The sequence below is a fragment of the Phyllostomus hastatus genome, unplaced genomic scaffold (assembly GCF_019186645.2).
Source record: "Phyllostomus hastatus isolate PE091 unplaced genomic scaffold, TTU_PhHast_1.1 phas_contig_38, whole genome shotgun sequence".
Taxonomy (NCBI): Eukaryota; Metazoa; Chordata; class Mammalia; order Chiroptera; family Phyllostomidae; genus Phyllostomus; species Phyllostomus hastatus.
The window spans coordinates 28,316,809-28,342,489 of NW_025333869.1; the positions used below are offsets into that span (position 1 = coordinate 28,316,809).

The 25,681-nt window shown below is 36.2% G+C and overlaps 1 protein-coding gene across 4 annotated transcripts in view; it reads left to right on the forward strand.

Moving 5' to 3' along the window:
* Positions 1-25,681, forward strand: part of HERC4 (HECT and RLD domain containing E3 ubiquitin protein ligase 4) — a 129,421-nt gene that overhangs the window by 33,481 nt on the left and 70,259 nt on the right. For all 4 annotated transcript variants that reach the window (XM_045842334.1, XM_045842333.1, XM_045842335.1 and 1 more), the window contains exons 8-9: positions 6,664-6,794; positions 19,564-19,724. In XM_045842334.1, coding sequence (XP_045698290.1) covers positions 6,664-6,794; positions 19,564-19,724 — 292 coding nt within the window. The remainder of the gene's footprint in view (positions 1-6,663; positions 6,795-19,563; positions 19,725-25,681) is intronic.

Below are 25,681 nucleotides of genomic sequence, written 5' to 3' on the forward strand. Positions count from 1 at the left end.
AATGGAAATATACCAAATGCATAAAAACCCATTACTTTATAACTATACTCTTCCCCAAATTAGTAAAAAGCATACTTAATTGTTTATCTTTAGAGGTTTCTAGGACAACTCATTTTTCTAAAAATTAGTAGAGAAGGATTTCTTCCACCACTTACTAGCAAATTGTATTTCAGAGTAATTTAACAGTTGATGAGTTAAATTCTCTTTGGAAGAATTCCAACTAATAAATTCAGAAGAAATAAAAGTAGAAAATCTCCATTTTTATACATTAATTAAAATTAATTAATTTTTTTAAGAGAGGAGAGAAACATCAGTGTGTGGTTGCCTCTTGCTTACCCTGCACCAGGAACCCTACTCATAACCCAGGCATGTGCCCTGCCTGGGAATTGAACCAGTGACCCCCTGGTTCTCAGGCCTGTGCTCAACATACTCACCCACACTAGCCAGGGCTCCAATTATATATTTTTTATTGAAGTAATGGATCTAGGTCAAGATCAAGCAATGTTAAGCTTAACAAGGATGGATTAGGCTAAAAACACATGGACTTACTTTAAAAAAATTATAGTTGATACACAATTTTTTATTTAGACCTACTTATTATTTCAAAGTATATTTTACTGATTATGCTATTATAGATGTCCCATTTTTCCTCCCCATTATTCCTCTCTGCTCTGCACCCCCTCCCAACAGCATTCCCCCCACCCCTTAGTTCATGTTCATGGGTTGTACATACGAGATCTTCCCCATTTCATATACTATTCTTAACCTCCCCTTGTCTGTTTTGTATCTACCATTTATGCTTCTTATTCCCATACCTTCCCTCCCCATTCTTCCCTCTCCACCTCCCTGCTGATAGCCCTCCATGTGATCTCCATTTCTGTGATTCAGTTCCTTTTCTAGTAGTTTGCTTAGTTTTTGTTTTAGGTTCAGTTGTTGATAGCTGTGAGTTTGTTCTCATTTTACTGTTCATAGTTTTGATCTTCTTCTTTTTCTTGGTTAAGTCCCTTTAACATGTCATATAATAAGAACTTGGTGATGATGAAGTCCTTTAACTTGACCTTATTTGGGAGACACTTTATCTGCCATTCCATTCTAAATGATACCTTTGCTGGAGAAAGTAATCTTAGCTGTAGGTCTTTGCCTTTCATGACTTGGAATACTTTTTTCCAGCCCCTTCTTGCCTGAAAGGTCTCTCTTGAGAGATCAGCTGATAGTCTTATGACTGCCTCCTTTTGTCTTGCTGCTTTTAAGATTCTGTTCTTATCTTTAATCTTGAGTAATGTAATTATGATGTGTCTTGGTATGTGCTTCCTTGGGTCCAACCTCTTGGGGACTCTCTGAGCTTCCTGGACTCGCATGTCTGTTTCCTTTGCTGGATTGGGTCATCCTTCATCATTTTTCAAATAAGTTTTCAGTTTACTGCTCTTCCTCTTCTCCTTCTTGCACCTCTATGATTCAGATGTGGGAATGTTTGAAGTTGTTCTAGAGGTTCCTAAGCCTCTCCTCATTTTTTTGAATTCTTGTTTCTTCATTCTGTTCTGGTTGAATATTTATTTCTTCCTTCTGCTCCAAATTGTATTGAGTCTGGTTTCTTTCCTTTCACTGTTGGTTCCCTGTATATTTTTCTTTATTTCACTTTGCCTAGCCTTCACTTCTTCCTCTATTTTGTGACATACTCAACCATTTCTGTGAGCATCCTGGTTACCAGTGTTTTGAACTCTGCATCAGATAGGTTGGCTACTTCTTCATCACTTCGCTGTTTTTCTGGAGTTTTGATTTCTTCTTTCATTTGGGCCATATTTCTTGGTCTTGGCGCTCCTGTTATGTTGTAAGGTGGAGCCTTAGGTATTCCCCAGGATGGTGCAACCCACTTTGTTGGGTTTTGGTGCTGTATGTGGGGGTGGGGTCTGAGAGGGAACAGTGCCACTTGCTGGGCTCTGGACTGGCTTTCAGTCACTTCCCCCACTACCCACTAGCAAATTTGGGCCCTTGTGCTTATTCCTGGATGTATGGGTTCGTGTATGTTCTAGGACCCTGTGGGTCTCTCCAATGAACTCTTCTGTGAGGCTGGGAGTTTGTCCTGCCACCACAACCTCCACAGGTTTTTACAGATAGATTTTTGAGGCTTTCTTTTCCCATGCTGGAACACCCTGGGTTGCATGGTCTGTCTCACTCCCCAGTTGTTCCTCCTGGTTCATCTGCACGCAAATGTGGGACTGCCCAGTCTGCTGGGTCCTCCAGCTGCTACCTTGCCATGTGTCCTCTCCTCCCCAACAACCTGTCTCTGCCCCTCCTACTGGTCTGGATGAATGGTTCTTCTTTAACTCCTTGGTTGTCAGACTTCCATACAGTTAGATTTTCTGGCAGTTCTGGTTGTTTTTTGTTTATAAATTTCTTGTTCTTTTGGTTGTGTGAGGAAGCACAGTGTATCTACCTATACTTCCATCTTGGCTGGAAGTCCTAGATCTACTTCTTAACATTACCATCCAGACATGCTTTCTGATGTTATGTAATAAAATAACCAGGAAAATTTGAACATGTTTTCAGTATTAAATGATACTGAGAAATTAATAGTAAAGGCATTTATCAGGAGGATGTAGCAGTTGTACTTATATAGCACTCATCAAAGGAACATCCAATTATATTAAACAAATATTAATAGGTTTTAAGGCAGAAATAGACAGAAACACAGTAATTGTAGGGGGCTTCAGTAACCAACTTTTAGCAATGGATAGATCATCCAGACAGGAGATCAATAATGAAATATTGTATTGAACTGCACTTTATATCAAGTGGACATAACAGATATATACAGAATATTTCACCTAGCAGCAGCAGCAGCATATACATTTTTCTCAAGAACACAATGGAATGTTTTATAGTTGATACATGTTATGTTAGAAAACAAGTGTGAACAAATATAAGAAGGTTGAAATCATATCAGTTAACTTTTCTAGCCAAAATGATAGGAAACTAGGAATCAGTAACAGGAAAAAGGCCAGAATATTCGCAATGTGTGGAAATTAAAAAGCATACTCCTGAATAAGCAGTGGGTTCAAAGAAGAAATAAAGGGGTAATCAAAAACTGTCTTGAGAAATGAAATTGGAAACAGAGCATACCTAAACTTATAGGATGTAGCAAAAGCCCAGGACCTGATGGCTTCACTGGTGAATTCTACCATTTAAAAAACAATACATGCCAATTTATCTCAAACTGTTTCAAAAAATGGAAAAGTAAGTAAATATTCCAGACTCATTTTATGAGACCAGCTTTATCCTGATACTAAAGCCACACAAAAACACTATAAGAAAAGAAAATTACCAGTGTCCCTGGTAAACATAGATGCAAAACTCCTGAACAGAATAGTAGCAAAATCAAATCGAACAGCATGTTATAATGATCATATACTGTGATCAAATGTGATTGATCCCTGGGATGAAAAGATGGTTCAGTATCTGCAAATCAATTAGTGTCATAAACTCCATTAATAGAATGGAGGATAAAAATCATCATCTTAATAGATGCAGAAGAATTTGACAAAATTCAGCAACCTTTTGGTAACATTGTCAACAATTTAGGTATAGAATGAGGGTAACTCAACATGATAAAGGGCTTAAAAAACCAGAAAACTAAAAAATGGGTTCAGTAAAGTTGCAGGATACAAAATCAATATACAAAAATCAATTGTATTTCTATACAGTAAGAAAAATCTATCAGAAAGAGAAAGTAAGAAAAGCAGTATCATTTATAGTAGCATAAAAAATACTGCATTGGTTAAAACAGTGGTCCCCAACCTTTTAGGTACCAGGACTGGTTCACTCGCTCGCATGCCTGTTGCTCACCTCTTCCTCTGTGCAGCCTGGTCTGTGGCCCAGCGGTTGGGGACCTCTGGGCTAAAAGGTTTGTTAGTTTTTTTCCCAAAAGATAGCTATAGTAGTGCTTTGTCATCTTTAACTGCATTCAAAACAATTTTGTTAGATTGTATTGTGATTGCTGTCACATCAGCATGCATTTTTAAAAGATTTTATCAAAATTGGTAAATTTTTGTGTAGCCATTTTAATATTGAAAGTTGAAGAAAATAAGCAACATTTTCAGCATATTATTTTTAATTATTTCAAGAGAGGTAAAACACAACTGAATTGCAAAAAAAGATTTGTGCAGTGTATGGAGGATGTGCTGTGAGTGATCATATGTCAAAAGTGGTTTGTGAAGTTCTATGCTGGAGATTTCTCGCTGGACAATCGATGCTCCATGGTCGGTCACATAGACCAGTTGAAGTTGAAGCTGTTAAATCGAGACATCAGTTGAGAACATTCAGCGTTCTACCACATGGGAGATACCCGACATGCATATCCAAATCAAGCATTGAAAATCACTTGTACCAGCTTGGTTACGTTAATTGCTATGATGTTTGGGTTCCACATAAGTTAAGTGGGAAGAAAAAGCCTTCCTGACTATATTTCCATGTGTGATTCTCTACCCAAACGTAATGAAAGCATTCTGTTTTTAAAACAAATTGTGACTGGTGATGCAAAATGGATACTTTACAGTAATGTGGAATGAAAGAACTCATGGGACAGTCGAGATGAACCACCACCAACCACACCAGAGGCTGGCCTTCATCCAGAAAAGGTGATGTTATGTATATGGTGGGATTGGAAGTGAGTCCTCTATTATGAGCTCTTTCCGGAAAACCAAATGATTAATTCCAATAAGTACTGCTCCCAGTTAGACCAGTTGAAAGCAGCACTCCACAAAAAGCATCTGGAAGTATTCAACAGAAAATGTAGAGTCTTCCGTCAGGATAACAAAGGACTGCATGTTTCTTTGATGACCAGGCAAAAACCGTTAGAGCCTGGCTGGGAAGTTCTGATCCATCCACCATGTTCACCGGACATTGCACCTTCAGATTTCCATTTATTTTGGTCTTTATAAAATTCTCCTAAATAGAAGAAATTTCAATTGCCTGGAAGACTGCAAAAGGCATTCTTTGGAGCAGTTGCTCAAAAAGATAAGTTTTGGGAAGATGGAATTATGAAGTTGTCTGAAAGATGGCAGAAGGTAGTGGAAAAAAACGGTGAATATGTTATTCAGTGAAGTTGTTGGTGAAACTGAAAGATGTGTTTTTTGTTTTTACTTTAAAGCCAAACAAACTTTTTGGCCAGCCTAGTACATAGGAATAAATTTAACCAGTGCGGTAAAAGACCTGTGCACTGAAAACTGTGGAAGACATTAATGAAGGAAATTGAAGAAGATGCAAATAAATGGAAAGCTATCCCATGTTCTTAGATTGGAAGAATCAGTAATATTAAAATATGCATGCTACTCAAAGTGATCTACAGATTCAGTGGAACTCTTATCTTGATTACAGTGGAATTTTAAACAGAACAGACAATTTTAAAATTAATATGGTATCACAAGTGATCCAGAATAACCAAAGCAATCTTGAGAAGGAAAAAGCTGGAGACATCACACTTCCTAGTTTCAAATTATATTATGAAAAGAATAATCAGAACTGTACTGACATAAAAACAGACACATAAACTGTCAAAAAGAATAGATAGTTCACCAATAAACCCACATACATAGGGTCAACTAATCATCGACAGGACACCAAGAACACACAATGGCAAAAGATAGTCTTTAATAAATGGTACTGGCAAAACTGGATCCCTAGCTTGCACTACTCATAAGTAACTCAAAATAGAATAAAGACATAAATATAAGACCTGAAACTAAAAAACTCTTAGAAGAAAATATGACAGGGAATCCCTTAGATGTTAGTCTTGGTAATCATTTTTTGGATATGACACTAAAAGGAAAGGTATCAGAAACAAAAATGAAAATGAATGGGGGACTACATCAAACTAAAAAGGCTATTGTAAAGCAAAGAAAACAGTCAATAAAATGAAAAGGTAACCAATGGAATGGGAGAAAATATTTGTAAATCATATCTGATAAGGGTTAATAATAAATATATATTGTCTTTAATTTTGTGTATTTGAAATTTTCCTTGGTAAAAGTTTAAAAAAAATTTACTTGCATAGCAATATGTATAAATATGCTATTAAATGATAAAAGTGGGATATAAATTGTATAATAGCTAAAACTATGAAGAAAAACAATTAAAAATACTAATTGTGCTTGTGATTACTTTTATATATATAACCTCTAATCTAGTTTCATACTTTTATAATACAGGTTTTAAAGACCATTTATATTGTGTGCTAAAATAGCTATATTTGTGCACTCTGGTTGCATATATTCTTTGCACAGCTTTTATGTTAAAAATATAACTAGTTTGAAAACCGAAGATGTCATTTTAATGGTTTTGTCAGATTTTATAGGTGTGTACTTGGGATTCAACAAGAATATAATAATAATAAAAGGAAATACAAAATTGTTAGTATCTCTTTAATGATGATTTTATGTATAATGACAAGACCATAATTAAATACTTTAAAAATATGTGAAAATATTTAGCCATGAACCTGGAAGTCTTTTCGTTTTAAAACATTTTACCTTAAAAAGTCAGGTATCTGTTAAAATTGTGAAAATGATAAAAGTAAAAATTAGCTCCATTTTAAAGATTAATTTATTTTTCTGAAGATTATTTTCTTTTTTCAGACCTTCTAATGATAAAAGGTTTTGTCTTTTTTAGGAAGGTGGAGTGTTTACTTTTGGAGCTGGAGGGTATGGTCAGTTGGGTCATAACTCTACCAGTCATGAAATAAACCCAAGGAAAGTTTTTGAACTCATGGGAAGCATTGTGACTCAGATTGCTTGTGGAAGGTAAGCTGTTATGTAAGAGTATTTTGATCTCTCTAACACAATTATTTAGGTACTTAAAAAACAAACCAACCAGAGATTTTCTTTTTGACACCTGTTATATCATGAATTCATAGGGAAAATGTCCCAACAGCTCAAGCTTCTTTCCATCGATTCTCACAAAGTTTAATTCTCTGGGCAAGGAGCAGGCTGGCACTTCATTTGAACTCCCAAGTACCTTTTCCTTTGGCATACTTTTCTTTTTGAAAATTTTCCTTCACATGTTTCAGGAAGCTCTCTCAGCTCTTAGAGTACTTAATGTGTTCAGCACATACATTAATTCTCTTTGCAAGAAGAACCAAGCCCTTGTTTGTTTACAACAGTATCAACAGCATACTGGGTAACACTGTAGACTCTTCCATTTTTGCCATTGTAACATTTGTGCGACATTCCATTTTGAACAGTGCCCTTCCCTTGATGTCTACAATATCATTTTTTGGGTAAATTTCCATGTACAAAGGAACAACTTCATGTTTTCTAAGAGCCCTAGCGAACATAGGGGTGCCTCTCCTCTTTCCCTTTGTGTTGGTCGTTTTTGCAAATTAGTAGAAGATGGCAGTTACAAGTGAAAGTAAGGATTTATTTTTAATCCTCATTCAAGGACATGCTCATTGCTTCTCAGAAAGAGGGGAAAAGAGGAAGAGAGACCCCCAACCTAGGCAAGTACCTTGACTGGGATTTGAATCTACAACCTTTCAGTTTACAGGATTACACTCCAACCAAATTACTCTGGCCAAGGCAAGGATTCCTTTTCAATGAGCTGTTTAGTAGTCTAGAGATCTAAGATTTTAAAAATAATTCTCCTCTAAATGCCTGATTTTCAGCTGAGGAGTCATAGTAATAGGAGAAACATCTTCTATACGATTATTTCACCTTTCTTTACCTGAGGCAAGATATTAATGTATGTGTAATACTGTATTTATTGTCTGTAGCATCACGCTTGAAGGGAAACTATAGATTCATCTTTGTTTGTTTTCACCTCCCTTTTTTTAATGAATGAGGGAATTGACCAATTAATTATTTAACACATAGGATTAGTTAGTGGTAAAAGTTGAATTAGAATACAGAACTCCTGATTCCCAGTTGTTGGGAGTAAATAGATGAGTCAGAGCTTTGAAATTGAGCTTTACCTTCAGTTTTTTAAATTAGGTAGACCCAAAGAGGCAAAATGTGCTTTGACTAGTTAACTCAGTTTGAACATGTTGTTTAAGTTTTTTCTACCTATTAGGTGTCCTTGTGCAATATAGATTAGTTTTGCCAACTGTTAGCTTCAGATACAGGGATCACACTGTAGGTAGCCTTTAATGAGTTTTTTAACATCATGTTTACATGATTATCCATATGTGTGTAGCTATGGCTCCTCATCACTACGTATCATTGCTGCATTTTATTTTATGATATACACATAGCCCTGTCCTGTGTGGCACAGTGGATTGAGCACTGGCCTGCAAACCAAAAGATTGCTGGTTAGATTCTTGGTCATGGCTGTGTTGTGGGCCAGGTCCCTGGTTGGGGGTGTGCAAGAGGCAATGAATTGATGTTCCTCTCCCTCTCTTTCTTACTTCCTTTCCCACTCTCTAAAAACAAATAAATAAAACCTTTAAAAATAATTATATGCATATATAATTATGTACTCATTCTATTGCTAATGGACATTTGGGTGCTTCCGATTTTTGGTAATTACAAATAATGTTGCTTAGAATATTTATTGTGCGATATATATAAACCTTTGTATTTCTGAAGAATACCTGGAATAGAATTGCTGGGTTGTAGAGGATACTTAACTGGAATTTTGTGAATTAATGTCACACTGTTTACCAAAATGGTTATGCCACTTTTTTGTATATTCTCATTAGTATTATATGAGAATTCCTGACAGTATCTTTGTCACTATTTGGTATTTTTAAATTTTTGAATATGTAGTATTATTTAATCATGATTGTAATTTGCATTTTTATGATTTATAGGGATTGCATTGAATCTGTAGATCACTTTGGGAAGTATTGATATCTTAACAATATTAAGTTTCCCAGTCCATGAATACAGGATTTCTTTTCCTTTATTTATATCTTCAGTTTCTTTTAGTGATCTTTTGTAGTTTTCATTGTCTTTTACCTTTTTGTTAATTCTTGAAGTATTTATTCTTTTTGGTACTATTGTAAATGGCACTATTATTGTAATTTTCTGGATTGTTTGGTATAGTGTATAGAAATGCAACTGAATATTGCATGTTGATTTTGTATCCTGCTTTGGTGAAATTTTTATTAGTTCTAATAGTCTTTTGTGTGGAATCTTAGTTTTCTACATACGAAGTCATATAAACTGTATACAGAGGTAATTTTACTTCTTTTTTTATTTAGGTACCTTTTATTTTCTTTACTTGCCTAAGTGCCTTGGCTAGAACTTCCAGTACCAACTTTATTAGAAGTGGTCAAAGTAGGCATTTTTTTTCCTTGTTCTTGATTTTAGAGGAAAATCGTTCAGTCTTTCATTACTGAGTGTGATGTTTGCTGTATGTTTTTCATGTATGGCTTTTATTATGTTGAGTTAGTTTTCTTCTGTTCCTAGTTTGAAGAATTTTATCATGAAAGAGTGTTGAATTTTGTGTTTTTTTCTGCATTAGTTGAGGTGATCATACCTTTATTCTGTTTATGTTGTATACTACATTGATCAGTTTGTGTAGGTTGAACTATCCTTGCATTACAGGAATAAATTCTGCTTCATTATGCTGTATAGTCTTTTTAATATGCTACTGAATTCATGTTGCTAGCGTTCTGTTGAAAATTTTTGCATGGGTTAATGGTCTATAAGGGATAATGATCTTTAAGGGATAATGGTCTATAGTTTTTTGTACTGTCCTTATGTGGTTTTGATATTAGGGCTATGCTGGCCTTGTAGAATGAGTCAGAAAGTTTTCACTCCTTTAATTTTTTTGGAATAGTATGAGGAGGATTGGTGTTCTTAAATATTTGATAAAATTCACCAATGAAGCCATCTGGTATAAGGCTTTGTGGGAGATTTTTGATTATTGACTCTGTCTTTTTACTAGTTATAGGTCTATTTTGGTTTTCTTTTTCTTTTGATGTAGGATTAGTAGGTTTTGTATTTCTAGTAATTTTTTCTTTTCATCTACATATGAGATCTAATTTTGTTGGCAAATTATTGTTTATAGAATTCTTATGACCATTTGTAGTTCAGCAGCATTGGTAGTAATGTCTCTATTTTCATTTCTGATTGTAATAATTTGAATCTTTTTTTTTAGTCAATCTCTTGCTAAAGTGTTGTCAAACTTTGTTGATATTTGCTAAAGTGTTGTCAATTTTGTTTATATTTGCAAAGAGCCAACCTCTGGTTTTGTTGACTTTGGCTATGTTTCTATTCTCTTTCATTCGTTTTGGCTCTAATCTTTATTTTTTTTTAACCTGAGGAAAAATCATAGTTTAATACGTGTACGTGAGGAATTCACGTAGGTATGAAAATTCTAAAGACAGTGATCAGACATTTTGGACAAAGGGGAATGGAGTATTAGATTTCCGAAGTGGGAATGGGAGTGGAAGTGGGACACCCGAGGGAGGAAAATCCTTGCTGGGCGACTCAAACAGTGGGACATGGGGTGTTTAGCTTACAGGCACCTGCTTACCATAATTTCAAATTAAGCTAAGGCGACATCCCAAGACCTTCCTTAAGCAGATCTTGAATCTTAGATCTCTGTCTTGAATCTCTTGGGATCAGCTCTAATCTTTATTACTTCCTTTCTTCTGCTGTCTTTGGATTTAGTTTATTCATTTTTATTTTTAGGTCCTTAATGGTAAAGTTGGGTTTTTTATTTGATATCTTGTATTTTTCTTTTTTAAAGATTTTATTTATTTTTAGACAGAGGGGGAGGTGGGAAAAAAGAAAGGGAGAGAAACATCAATGTGTGATTGCCTCTCTTGTGCCCCCCACTGGGGACCTGGCCCACAACCCAGGCATGTGCCATGACTGGGAATCAAACCACTGACCCTTTGGTTTGCAGGCCAGTGCTCAATCCACTGAGCCATGCCAGCCAAGGCAAAAATCTTGTTTTTTAATGTAAGTATTTATAACTATAAATTTCCTTTTTAGAACTGCTTTCCCAGCATCTCTTTAAGTTTTGATGTGTTATATTTCCATTTTTATTCATCTCTTATATTTTTAAGTTTTCACGTGATTTCTTTGATTCATTGGTCCTTTAAGAGTGTGTTGTTTAATTCCACAAGTTAGTTTATTTTTCGGTTTCCTTATGTTATTGATTTCTCATTTTACCCTGTTTTGTTTGGTTGTAGAAGATATTTTGAAGCTATCTATCTTTTAAAATCTATGATACTTAATTTCTGACCAACATATAGTCCACCCTGGAGAATATTCTGTGTGCATTTAAGAAAAATGTGTGTATGCTGTTGTTGGGTTGAGTGTTCTGTTAGAAATAGCTGGTTTATTGTTTTGTTCAAGTTCTGTATTTCCTTACACTTACCTTCTGCCTGGTTGTTCTGTTGTTGACAATGAGGTACTAATGTCTCAAATCATTATGGTAGAACTATATTTCTTCCTTCAATTCTGTCAGTCTTTGCTTCATATATATTAGTGGTCTGTTACTAGATATATAAATGGTCTTAATTGTTTTTATCTTATTGCTGTATTGAGTCTTTATGTTAATATCTAATATCCTTCTTTGTGTCTTGTAAATCTTTTTGGACTTAAAGTTTATTTTGTTTGATAAGCGTATGGCCACCCTGTTCTCTTTTAGTTATTTGCATGGGATACCTTTTTCATCTTTTTCCTTTCAACCTGTTTGTGTTTGGATCTAAAGTGAGTCTGTTGCAGGTAGTATAATAATTTCTTTTTAATCCATTCTGCCAAACTCTTGACAGTTTATTTGCATTTTTTTAAAGATTTTATTTATTTATTTTTAGAGAGGGAAGGGAAGGAGAAAGAGAGAGAAACATCAATGTGCGGTTGCTGGGGGTCATGGCCTGCAACCCAGGCGTGTACCCTGACTGGGAATCGAACCTGCGACACTTCGGTTTGCAGTCCGTGCTCAATCCACTGAGCTACGCCAGCCAGGGCTAGTTTATTTACATTTAAAGTAATTGCTGAGATGTGTGGACTTTTGTTATTTTGCTATTTGCTTTCTGTGTGTCTTATTTTCCTCATTTCCTGAATTACTTCTTTTGTATTTAGTTTATTTTTTGCAATGAAATGTTTTAATTCCCTTCACATTTCCTTTTCTGTGTTTCAGTTCTCTTTGCATTTCGTATATTCTATAGCTATTTGTAGTTACTTAGGGATTACATTTAATATCTTGAAGTTATAATACTAATTCAAATTTATACCAGGTTAACTTCAATAATATACCAAAATTCTGTTTGTACAGTTCTTTTCCCACCCCCTTTCAGTTATTGATGTGCAAGGTAAATTATTTATACAATTATTTGGATATAGTGTACCCCCAAACAGAAAGTAATCATTTTAGGCAATAATCTCTTAAATTAAATAGAAAACAAAAGGTGGGGAAAAACAGAAAAGAAAATATGGAGTTATAAACCAAAGTTACAATAAGACTAATTTTTGTAATCACACATGTATTTACCTTTATTGAATTATTTACTTTATTTTATAGCTTCAGGAAAGGTTTTGCTGGATATCAGATTTTTGGCTGAATGTTTTTCTTTCAGTACTTTGAATACAACCCTTTATCAGATGTATTGGCAAATATGTTCTCTTATTCTGTGGGTTTTGTCTTTATTTTCTTGATGGTTTCCTTTGCTGTGCAAAAACTCTTTTATTTGATGTAGTCCAATTTGTTTATTTTTTCTTTTGTTTCCCTTGCCTGAGGAGATATATCAGGAAAATACTGCCTCAAGCACTGTCCAAGATTTTACCCCCTTTATTTTTCTTGTAGGATTTTTTGAGTCTTAACATTTAAGTTTTTTGTCCATTTTGACTCTATTTTTGTGTGTGGCATAAGAAGATAGTCTAGTTTCATTTTTCTGTATATATCTGTCCAATTTTCCCAACAACATTTATTGAATAAACTATCTTTAGACCGTTGTATGTGCTTGCTTCTTCTGTTGAATAATCATTGACTGTAAGGGTGTGGGTTTACTTCTGTGCTGTTTATTCTGTTCCACCGATCTGTGTGTCTGTTTTTATGCCAGTGCCATGCTGGTTTGAGTGCTATGGCCTTCTAGTATAATTTAATGTTAGATAGTGTGATTCCTCCAATTTTGTTCTTTCTCAGTGTCACTATTGCTATGCTAGGCTTTTTGTGGTTCTGTATACATTTTTAAAATATTTGTTCCAGTTCTGTAAAATATGCCATTGGAATTTTGACAGGAATTGAGTTGAGTCTATAGATCGCTTTGGGTAGCATGAACATTTTAATGTTGATTCTTTTAATATGCATGAACATAATAAGTGCTTCCACTAATTTGTATCTTCTTCAGGTTCTTTCTTCAGTGTCTTATAATTTTCCATGTACAGGTCTTTTACCTGCTGGTTAGGTTTATTCCTAGGTATTTTATTGTTTTTGTAGCAATTGTGAATGGAATTATTATCTTAATTTCTCTTTCTGCTAGTTTGTTATTGGCATATAAAAATGCAACTGATTTCTGGATAGTAATTTTGTATATTGCTACTTTGCTGAATTCATATATCAGTTATAGTACTTTTCTTGGTGGAATCTTTAGGGTTCTTTGTGTACAGTATTGTGTCATCTGCAAATACAGTTTCACTGCTTCCTTTTCAATTTGGGTGCTTTTTTTCCTTCTTCTTGTCTGATTGCTGTGGCTATGACTTCCAGTACTGTGTTGAATAAGGGATGAAAGCAGACATCCCTGTCTTGTTTCCGATCTTAAGTAGAACACTTGTAGATTTTGCCCATTGAGTGTGATGTTGGCAATGGGTTTGTCATTGCTTTACATATTTAGGTGCTCCTATGTTCGGCGCATAAATGCTCACTAAGTTTATATTCTGTTGTTGGATTGTTCCCTTTGTCATTATGTAGTGTCCTTCTTTGTCTCTTGGTTTTAAAGTCTAATAATTTGTTGGGTATAAGTATTGCTTCCTTTCCATTTGCAGGGAAGTATTTTTTCCATCCCTTTACTTATTGTCTGTGTGTATTTTTCACACACAGACATAGGTATGGGTCTTGTTTTCTTATCCATTCAGCTACCATTTGTCTTTTCATTGGAGCATTTATGTCATTTACATTTAAAGTGATTATTGCTTGATATGTATTTTTTGTCCTTTAATTTTTTTAACAATTGTTCTCTGTCTTTTTTCTATTTTTTAAGCAAGCCCTTTAATATTGTTGCAGTACTGGTTTGGTAGTCACAGACTCCTTCAGCTTTTTCTTGTCTGGGAAGCTTTTCATGCCTTCTTTACCCTGCTGGGAAAAGTAGCCTTGGTTGTAGTTCCTTGCTATGCCAATCCCTTGTGGCCTGAAATGTTTCCATTGAGAAATAAGATGACAGTCTAATGGGAGCTCCTTGTAGGTAACTAACTGCTTTTCTCTTGTGGCCTTTAAGATTCTCTCCTTGTTGCCCTGGCTGGTGTGGCTCAGTGAATTGAGTGCCGGCCTGTGAACCAAAGAGTCACTGGTTCGATTCCTAATCAGGGCATATGCCTGGCTTGCAGGCCAGGTCCCCAGTAGGGGGCATGTGAGAGACAGCCACACTTTGATGTTTTGTTCCCTCTCTTCTTCCCTTCCCCTCTCTAAAAGTAAATAAATAAAATCTCTAAAGAATAATATATCTTGTCTTTATCTGGATTACGAGAATACAAGTGATTTAAGGGAAAAAAAAGATTCTCTCCTTGTGTTTAAGATTTGCCATTTTAATTATGATGTGTCTTGGTGTGGGCCTGTCTGGGTCCATCTTCTTTGGGGCTCTCTGTAATTCCTAGACTTGTGTGTCTTTTTCCTTCACCATGTGAGAGAAGTTTTCAGTCATTATTTCTTTAATAGGTTATTGATCCATTGATCACTCTCTTCTCCTGATAGCCCCATGATGCAGATACTATGCTTCCTGTTGTTGCAAGGATCCTTTATTTTTCCTCATTTTTTAAAATTCGTTTTGCTGCTCTGCTTGGGTGTTTTTGGTAACTTGTCTTCCAAATTGTTTATTTGATCCTCTGTTTCATCTAACCTAATGTTTTTCCTTCCTGTGTTTTATTTATTTCAGATAGTGCATTCTTTATTTCTGACTGGTCCTTTTTTATGGTTTCTATATCTTTTTTCATAGTTTTGAGCATCCATATAATCATTACTTTAAAGTCTATATTTGATCAATTGCTTGTCTCCATTTCATTTAGTTCTTTCTCTGGAGAATTCTCTTGTTTTATCATTTGGGGCCTGTTTCTTTGTCTTCCCTATTTGGCTGCCTCTGTATTTGTTTCTGTGTATTGAGTAGATCCACAAAGACTCTGGTGCCGTCCTATGTCAGATGTTGCCTGTGACTGGGCCCTGGGTAACCTGTTTGGAGTTGTCAGTAATCCATAGCTTGTGGCTCCCTCTGTTGATTCTGGATATGTGCAGAAAGAACCAGGCTGTGCCACTTACTGTTGTGAAAGGGTCAGCTAAAGTTTCAGAGCACCCAGAGATTTACCACCCCCTGCAGGCTCTCTGTTAGGCTTAATCACTGAAGGTTCCTCCAGCTGTACTCTATAGCAGCCAGGCTTAAGCTCCACAGGGTGGAATGAGAGGGTTTCCTGCGGGTGGGGCTATTGCTTCTTCCTAGGCTGATGCCACGTGGAAGGCAGTGCTTTGCCTGAGAATGGTGGCTTCTGCAGTATGGGGAATGGGTGAGCACAGAGATCCTGGCAGCTGACCCTTCAGCTCTCCCCCTAGAGCTACCAGCCCCAGACTCTCCTCCCATGTCTCCAGTCCCCTCTGTCCTCCCTTTGCCATAGTGCAGGGCAAGTGGCTGCAGATGAAATTTTGTGCATTGGCTCTTTAAGAGGCTGTGTGTGTATTTAGCTCTCTCTCTCTGGCAGACAAAAACCCCCCTGCTTTTCATAGCTGGATGTTATTTGGGTTCCTTTCTCAGTTCTGGTGCTATAGGCTGGGGAGTCAAGTTTGGGGTTTAGGGGAACCTTCCTGTCTCCGGCTGCTGAAGTATGCCTCCAGAACTGAAGCTGCCATTTGTGGGAGCTCAGCCAGCCCTCTTGCTTTTCTGTACTTCCTACCAGTCTCTTTGTGGTGATGTGTTTTTTTCCATAAGTCTTTGGTTATAAGGTTTCTCTCTAGCCTAGTATTCAGGATGATTTGTCAGTAATTTAGTTTAAATTCCGTATCGGTCCTGGGAGGAGGTTAGTGTAGCTTCCACCTACTCTGTAGCCATTTTGGATCTTCAGAAAGATTTTCATCAGTGTTTCCAGTTGTATGTCAGTTTTCAAGCTTGTCTTTATTTCTTGGACATTAAACGACTATTAAACGTAGATGACATAGTTCTAGATTCTTGTATTTGATAGTTTCAGTATCTGAAATCTGTAGAGGTCTATTTCTATTGTTTTTTCTTTCTGCTGGATTTTGTTCATGGTACTACGTATTTTTTATGCCAGTTTTATGTGCTTGGCCATGTGTTTGAAAAATGGGAATGATTTGATAAAACCTTTCCTCTTCCCATATTGAATCAGAATCTATTATGAAAGGTAAAGAAAAGCTCAACATATAAATGAGTGGGAGTGATAGTATCAGAATCTTTTTTAGGTTATTAAAGTTATACATGAATGTATAGATCCTAAAGTTTAGCAAGTTCACTTTTTTCTTTTTTATCCACCTAATGGATACTTCATGAAAAGATTATAAAGCAATATTATTTAACTTTGTATTGGGGGAGAAATCTTGACCAGTTTGACTTTTAGGCATTTAGTACTATAACAACTATGTATTATTTCCTTATTGAATAATTGTCAGTAAACCTGAAGGAAACAGCTAGGGTACACCAGAAATGTAAATCCATCAAGAAGATGATCTAAAAGCAAAAGGTTTCAAATTCCAGTAATATAATAGAGTGTTTTTGAGCTATAACATGATAAATGAAGGCTTAAGATAGTTAAGTCTGTTCTTTGGGTCTCAATGCTAATTTCATGGGTATAATTGTTTGGAGAGATTTTTAGAAATATGAATTGTTGCGTAGGCTCACTCTTGGGTGATTCCAATATGTAGCCAAGATGAAGAACCACTCCTTTAGTAGACCAGTTTGGGGAAGAGTTTAATGAAATAATACTGGTATGTTCCTTTGAGGATGTTACACTGTCTGCTTCCTGAATGAGGCAGACTGGGCATTGTTAAGTCCTTTAGCCAGAGTAGTTTGTTTCATATGTTAGGATTCCATTTAACATTTCATTCTTCAAAAGAGTGTCCTTGGTTAAAAATATTTTGATTGACCTCAGCTGATCTGGCTCTGAGGTAAGATAGTTGGTAGATTATACTTCGTTTTCCAGTAATATGACAGAGTGGGTAACTTGAAAATCCTTTTGAATCAAAACACCTTTTAAGTAACATAGATTAGTTTGCCAAGAAGAGAATTTCACAGAGCAAAAACAGAGAAATCTGAAAACCATAGCTGTTAGTTTGAGCTGACTCTGGAGCTGCCCTGAAAGAATTTGCCAATCTAGATAATATATTAATTAGCTTATATTGTTAAACGAACCACTCCAAAATGTAGTGGCTCAAAACAATTACTTATTTAGCTAATGATTTTGTGACTCAGTATTTTGGACTGGGTTTAGCTGCGCAGTTCTCATTTTAGCTGAACTTTGTTGATCAGCTGATGATCAGCTAGAGGCTGGATAGTCTAGGGTGGCCTTAGCTAGAACAGCTTCTGTTCCAGAGTGTATATCCTCATTCATCGGTTAACCTTGGATTATTTTTATGGTGGTATAGAGCAGGGTTCCTAAAGAGAGAAGGCAAAAGTGCAAAGCTATTTGTGAGGCATAGGCTTAGATCTAATATGCTGTCATTTTTGAATGTCAGTTCAAAGCAAGCCAAAAGTCAGAGCTCAGATGTCAGGCATAGAGAAATGGATTCCCTGTCTTGGTGGGTATAGGGAAAGAAATAATCTTGGCCCTTTTTGTAAACAATAGACTACAGATGGCAAAGAGGTTTAGGTCAGGAGATGAGACCTGAGAACTAATAGAAGCAGTAGTAAGGCCTGAGAAACCATTTTCTCCCAATAAATCTACTTCATGGGGAGTTTACAATGAAATATTCCCTTGCTAGCATAAGGAGACTTTTCTGTCCTTGGCCTCCTTTCTGTTTTGGATCTCCTCTGAGAATTTGTAGCTACAGGATGACTGCCCGAAGGTAGGTGTGGGGCTTGTTGCTGTAGTCCTGAGTTGGTGTATATGTATGATATTTCACAATATATAAAGGGCTTTAAACGAAATAACAGGCTGGCAGATTTGAAAAAAAAACCTAGAAATGAGATAAAACATAGTCATTAAAATTTAAAAATTCAATTGATAGTTAAAGCAGTAGGTTGGACACACGGCTAAAGAGAAAAGCAGCGATTTGAAAAACAGGTCCAGAAGTTACCAAATGGGTGTGGATAGAAAAGAGAGTAAGAGACTAATAGGATATATTGAGAAGGTACAGCATTTGTCTAATACTATCAAGAAGAGAATTGAACGAATGGGAGAGAAGGTTTTTACAGAAATACTACTTAAGAATTTTTTCAATTCTTAAGCTACAAACCCTGAGATTGAGGAACACAAGACCTGAGCTGGGTAAATCTTGTTAACTCATTCCTAAACAGACAGTAGTGAAACAGCAGGAGTTGGATTAATGGGTTTTCTTTAGCTCCAGTTCCTTCTACTCTGCTACCTACAGAGGGTCTCAGTACACACATACAAGGATCAGTTTCTTTAGAACAGTGATTTTCAACCCTTTTTATCTCATGGCACACATAAAACTAATTACAAAAATTCTGTGGCACACAAACATGGTTTTTGCTGATCTGACCAAATAATAGCACCAGAAAGTTATTGTGTTGACTGTTGTCATTTTTTAATTTGACAATCAAAGGTAAAAGAGGTCAGTGCCCCTGACTCAATAGTTGGGTATTATATGTTTTAAACATTCTTGTGATACAGCAGTGTGCCCCTTGCCTGAACACCAGTTGAAAATTGCTGCTCTAGAAGAAAGGAAATCTTGTTTTATCATGCATTTCTTTCTCTCTCAGAAGGAAATCACATGCATACATACACACACAACAGACACACACACAGTATGCAAATCTTCTGGTTGATAACTGAATTACTTGCTGAGTCCTTATCCTCAGACTTATGAGTGGTGCCCAGATAGTGGGCTGTCATGGACCATAGCTCTAGATTAGAATGTGATAGATAGGGAAAGGAGGCAGGGGAAGGGAGGGGATAAGGAAGGGACTTCCTTGGACAACATAGTTAGATGCTATCTTCAGGGCTAAGTCATGTGTTATAAGGGATCTCAGTGTAGATCTGGACCTTTTTAAATTTGGACATTTGTGGAAATTTTCTGGACCATGCTTGTTCATTCTGCCTATATGGTACAGACTTCATGAGTGTAGGGTAAGACTAATAAATATTTTGTACAGAATATTTTAGAACTATAATGGTTTTACTAATTTATTTTTGAAAAGGAAAATTATCAGTTAACATTCGCTTTGCTTTCTAAATGTGAATTTTTTAGAAGGTAACATTAAGTCTCAGGTTTTCTATCATTTTACTCTAGGCAGCACACTTCTGCTTTTGTTCCTTCATCAGGACGAATTTATTCCTTTGGACTTGGTGGTAACGGGCAGCTAGGAACTGGTTCAACAAGCAACAGGAAAAGTCCTTTCACTGTGAAAGGGAATTGGTTCCCTTATAATGGGCAGTGTCCACCAGATGTTGGTAAGTTCTGTTATATTAAAGCTTTACTACACACATTAGAGTTACTGTTAAAATTAGAATTACTGTTGCTTAGTTTGTTTATGTTTGCTTATATGTGTAAGGGAACTTGGAATAAAAGTGGTTTCAGAGGCTTGGACATGTGGGAACTGGGTGGTGGCTAGATGCAAGTGGAGAGGAGTATTTTTGGTTTTTATTTTTAATTGTAAAAATTAAAAACATAATATATGTAACAAAAGTGTATGAACATAACTTTTTTAATTGTTCAGTTCAGTATTGTTAAGCACGCTTGCATTGTGATGCAGCCAATCTCCAGAACTCTTTTTGTTTTTGAAAATTAAAACTTACTTATTAAACAACAACTCTCCATTTATTCCTCCCACTGGCTGGCAGCCACTCTGTTCTTCATTTTGTCTCTCTGAATTTGACTTGATCTAGGTACCTCAGAGCAGTGGAATCGTGTAGTAGTTGCCTTTTTGTGACTGGCTTATTTCATAAACTTAGTATAATCTTCAGATTCATTTGTGTTGTAGCATTATGTCATATTTTCCTTTTTAAGGCTAAATAATATTATGTGTCTATACCACATTTTGTTTATTTCTTCATCCATTGATGGACAATAGGATTGTTTTCTCCTTTTAACTGTTGTGAATAATGCTGTCTTAAATACAGGTATACAAATATTGCTTTGAGACCCTGCTTTTAATACTTTTGGGTATATATGGGACTTTAGAATTGTTCACGTTTTCTGTTTCGTTTTTTTTTTTGAAATATTAATGTATTGCCTCTTTAAAATATTAAAATTTGCCTTTTATATCCCTACAGCTTTAGCCAAATATATAATTTATTTTTATTGTATTATTCTTTCAATAGAATTGGTTATTTTTCATTGTTACTAATTTATTCCTTAAAGAATTTGCAATATTGAAGGGCTATTTTCTCATTCACGTTTTTTGACACGCTACAGCCAAAATGTACTTGCATGTATATATGTGTAATATGTTTCCTTTACCATCCTAAACTATTCTTCAAAATTGTTTTCTTATTTTATCTATGTCTGGTTTTCTTTGGAATTTTTCTCTGAGTTGTGGGACTTGAGTCTGTTGAGACTTTATTTAGTGACGAGCTTACTATGAGGATTGACATTTGAAAGGTTCATAACTTTTTATTATGACTGATTTCGAGGATTCTTTTTTATTTTTGTTAACTAAAAGTCTATCTCAATTATGGTTCTATTTCGTAAGGTCAAAATATGGTACTCTTTTTGCTTGCTTTCTTTTTTTTTGTTTTGTTTTGTTTCTCTGTTTGATATTTGTATTTCAAATATGGCTTCATTTTCTCCCTGCTACTCTTAGGTTTGGACATGTATCTGTTTCAGTAGTAGTGTTCTTTTGTCCTCAGCAGCATGTTGGTGTTTCATCATACCAGTTCCTTCCATAAAAGGCACTAATAACCTAACAAAGAGATTGTATGTTTTAAAGCCACATGGATATTGTAAGGAATCACGTATTTTGTTTTAATAATTTGTCGCTTAGGAATGCATATTGTCACTTTTGAAGCTATATCTTGAAGTCATTTGCAGTGGGAAAGGAGATGGAGTTTAAAATCAATCATTTTGCTCTAATTTAGTTTTATCAAAAAATTGTTGATTTCATAGTAGTCAAAAGGTGCAAACAACTGAAGTGGCCATCTACAGATGAATGGATGAAAAATTGTGGTCAAAATCAAAAATTGAAAAATCAAATAGCAGTCAGCCATAAAAAGGAATGAAATTTTGATATGCTACAACATGGATGAACCTTGAAAACATGCTAAGTGAAAGAAGCAGACACAAAAGGACAAATACTATAATACTTCTCTTATATGACGTTCCTAGAACAGCCAAATTTATAGAAATATAAAGTAGAATAGAGGTTACCAGGCGAGAAGAAGGAGAACAAGGACTTGTTTAATGGGTGCAGAATGTCTGTTTGGGATGGTGAAACAGCTCTGGAGATGAATCATGATGATAGCTGTACAATATTGTGAATGTACTTAATATTGCCTGACTGTGTGCTTTAAAATGGTTAAATCGATACATTTTGTTATGTATCTTTTACCACTATATATTTATATATAGCATATATAGAGGTTGGGGCAAAAGTAGGTATACAGTTGTAAGTATGCAAAACAGTTTATTCTTATTATTTATTAATTATTGTATTATTTTCCATACAGTTGTAACCCTACTGGTGCCTCACCCTGTATAATAGTTGATCATTATGTTGCACTATATTAAAGCTGTGTAGCATAAACACGAGTTAAGTGTGAATTTAATTTATCAGCCCCTCCAGAGGTGAAGCCTGTGGCCTCCACCATAAATCACATTGCTGGCATTAACTTATCTGAGGTGGCCTCAAGGCCACAGGTAAACAACACTTTAAACAGGACATTCCAAAGACTTCAAGAATATTTCCTTGGAGTTAGGCAAAGGGCAAACCTTTCTTTAGCAGGTGTAAAGTTTGGGGAGCTCTATTAGTTTGCTAGGGCTGCTATAACTATATGAAATGGGTGGGTAAAACAACACGAATTTATTGACACAATTCTGGAGGCTAGAAGTCCAGGATCAAGGTATTGGCAGGGTTGCTTCCATCTGAGGGCTATAATGGAAAAATCTGTTTCATGTGTCTCTTCTAACTTCTGGGGGTTTGCTAGCAATCTTTGGCATTCCTTGACTAGTAAGTAGATCTCCGCCTTCATCTTCATATGCCATTCTTTCTATGTGCATATCTGTGTACCAGTTTCCCACTTTTATAAGGATATCAGTCATGTTGTATTAAGGGCCCACCCTACTCCAGTAGGAGCTCAACTCAACTAATTACAGTCTCCAGCAACCCTATTTCTGAATAAGGTTACATCCTGAGGTATTTGGGATTAAAACTTCAACATAAGAATTTTGGGGAGATAAATTTAACCCATGACAGTGTCTCAGAGCTCATGATGAATTAATCCTTCACTGCATTTGGGGCCTTGTAGACATTATTTTTTGAAATGACTTGTCATACCAGATTCAACAACTATCATTCAGTCAATTATGAGAGAGGTACAAACAAATTCTCAATGAATCTATGTGAATAACCATTGGAGAGCCAGTAAGAGTTTGACTTCTTATTGAGAGCTGGAGATCAGCAAGGATCAGATGTATGTCAATTAAAAAAATGATATTGTACACTGGAAACTAGTTGACTCAGTTTTGCATATATTACAAAATGATAACCACAGTAAACTAGGGTTTAACACCCATCATCTTAGGTATAATTTTTTCTTATGATGAGAATTTTTAAGATTTACTCTCTTAACCTTCAAGTATGCAGTCTAGTATCATTAACTATAGTTACTATTCTGCACATTATTTCCCCATGATTTATTTATTTTGTAACTGGAAGCTTTTACCTTTAGACTTCTTCACCCATTTTGCCCACCCCCTCCCTTCCTCTGGCGCCCACTAATCCATCAGTCTTCTCTCTGTATCTGTGAGCTTTGTATTTGTATTTTTCCCCAAGATTCCACACGTAAGTTGACATGGACTCTGGCTCACAGTGTCTGTGGCGTTATGGCTGAGAGGAGACAAATTCACACGGACTGCCAAGTACTGTGGAGGAAAAGGGATGGCATGACCACACTCGCAAGGGGAGAGCACCCCATCCTTTGCCTAGAGGGACTTTTATTGGCTTTAATTTGCATAGGAATACAGGGCGTATTTGGAAAGCTCATCAATCGTCAGGCAGTAATGATCAAATAGATAACATTCAAAGAATTCTGTGGGCCTATTTTGAGTCAGGGTCAAATAGCTAAAGGGCCATAAAACTTTGGGGACACAAACTTATTTCATTCTTGGACCCTTATCATTTAGATTGAGGATATTAGCAAAGCAGGTTTCACAGGATTTTATGCATTCTTTCTTAGGCCTCATTGCCCCAGGGAACTGCCCTTTCCAATACAGGGCCACACCTACCTCCTGCATTGTTTCAGGCTTAGGTCAAGCAGGGGAAGTAAGGCAGCCAAGAGATTAAAAGACTTCTTGCAGACAGAATGAGGACTGAGGCTATGTCAAAGCCGATGAGGGAGGGTCCATCACCCCCTTTTTCTGTAACCCCCCAAATCCTTCCCTGAGGGCCCCTTCATGACCATACCTGTCTTAGGTTGTCCCTCCCTTGAGGAATCTTACCCATTATTGGCTAACCAGTCATACACTGGGGGCCAGGCAGGGTGAAGTAAAAGGAGTAGAGGCAGTGCCCCTGCCAGGGAGATAAGCTTTGTCTTCTTAGTGGCTTATGGTCCCAAGGTCTCTCACTCAGCCTTAGCCCCATGGCTAAGGGGGGGTTACAGCTTCTGAACCCCCAGGCAGGGCGGTTCCTAACATAAGCGAGATCATATGGTACATGTTTCTCTCCATGTGATTTCACCGAGTGTAATACAAAGGTTCATTCATGTTGTCACAAATGGCACGATTTTCTTATTTATAGCTAATATACTCCGTTGTGTGTGCCTGTGCATGTGTATACATACATACATACTATATTTTGTGTATTAATTCATTGATGGACACTTAGGTTGCTTCCATAACTTGGCTATTGTAAATAATGCTGAAATGAACATGGGAGTGCATATTGTTTTGAATTAGTATTTTTCCTTTTGATAAATACTGAGAAAGAGAATTGCTGGATCATATGGTAATTCTGTTTTTAATTTCTTGGGAACTTGCACTGTGGGTATACAAATTTACATGCCCACTAACAGTGCACAAGGATTCCCTTTTCACTGTGTGTTTGCCAGTACTTGTTATTTCTCTTCAATAATAGCCAACTTAATAGGTGTGAGGTAATATCTCATTGTGGTTTTGGTTTGCATTTTTCTGCAAACCAAATAGTGATAATAGTGATGTTGGACACCTTTTCAGGTACTTGTTGGCCATCTATATGCCTTTCAATGTTTATTTAGATCCTCTGCTCATTTTTAAATCTGATCATTTGTACTTTTGCTGTGGATGTGTTTGTTTTTTATATATTTTGGATATTAACCCTGTATCACTAACTTGATTTGCAAATATTTTCTCCTTTTCCATTGGCTGCCTTTTCATTTTGTTGTTGATGCCTTTGCTTTTGCTGTCAAATGAAGAAAAAAAAGATACTTGAGCAACAATTAAATAAAAAAAAAAATCACCAAAGCCAGAGTCAAGCCACTTGTGTTTCTCCTAGGACAAGTTTTTAATCCATTTTGAGTTAGTTTTTTGTGTATGGTCTAGCTTCATTCCTTCTCATGTTGCTCTCTACTTTTCCCAACACCATTTATTGAAGAAACTCTTCTCTCTTATTAATCTTAGTTCCTTTGTTGTGAAATAACTGACCATATACTCGTGGCTTTATTTCTGGGCTGTTTTGTTCTACTGATCCATGTGCCTGTTATGTTAATACCATACTGTTTTGATTACTGTAGTATTGTAATATAGTTCAACCCTGCCTTAGCTCATGGTTGTCTCTCAAACTTTGTGATTGTCCAAGCAGTCTATTTTATTTTTAGTGGCTTCCAGTAGTTGAGGGTGTGTCAAGACCTGTCAGTACCTCAAAGTGGAGGATCTCAGTCAGCACCTAGATTCAGGCTAATTGGAAGCCAGACCTTCAGGCAACAGCTGTAAAGTATGCAAATAGTACAGTCCTGTGGGACTGCAAAGTGTAAATCCCATTGGCCACCAGAGACAGGCAATCTAGAGGTATCCCTGGGGCAGCAGCCACAAAAATCAGGGGCACTGGACAGCAGATACTCTAGCAGTATTGGGCAGATACCAGTAGACTTGGAAGGAAGGCAGGAGAGCACAAGGATGGTATCTACCAGTGTCTATCCCCAGAGATCACTTAATAGATCCCTAGATGTGTTCTAAACCGGAAGCCTGCCCCTCAGGCTGAAGCTCCAAGACAAGCAGG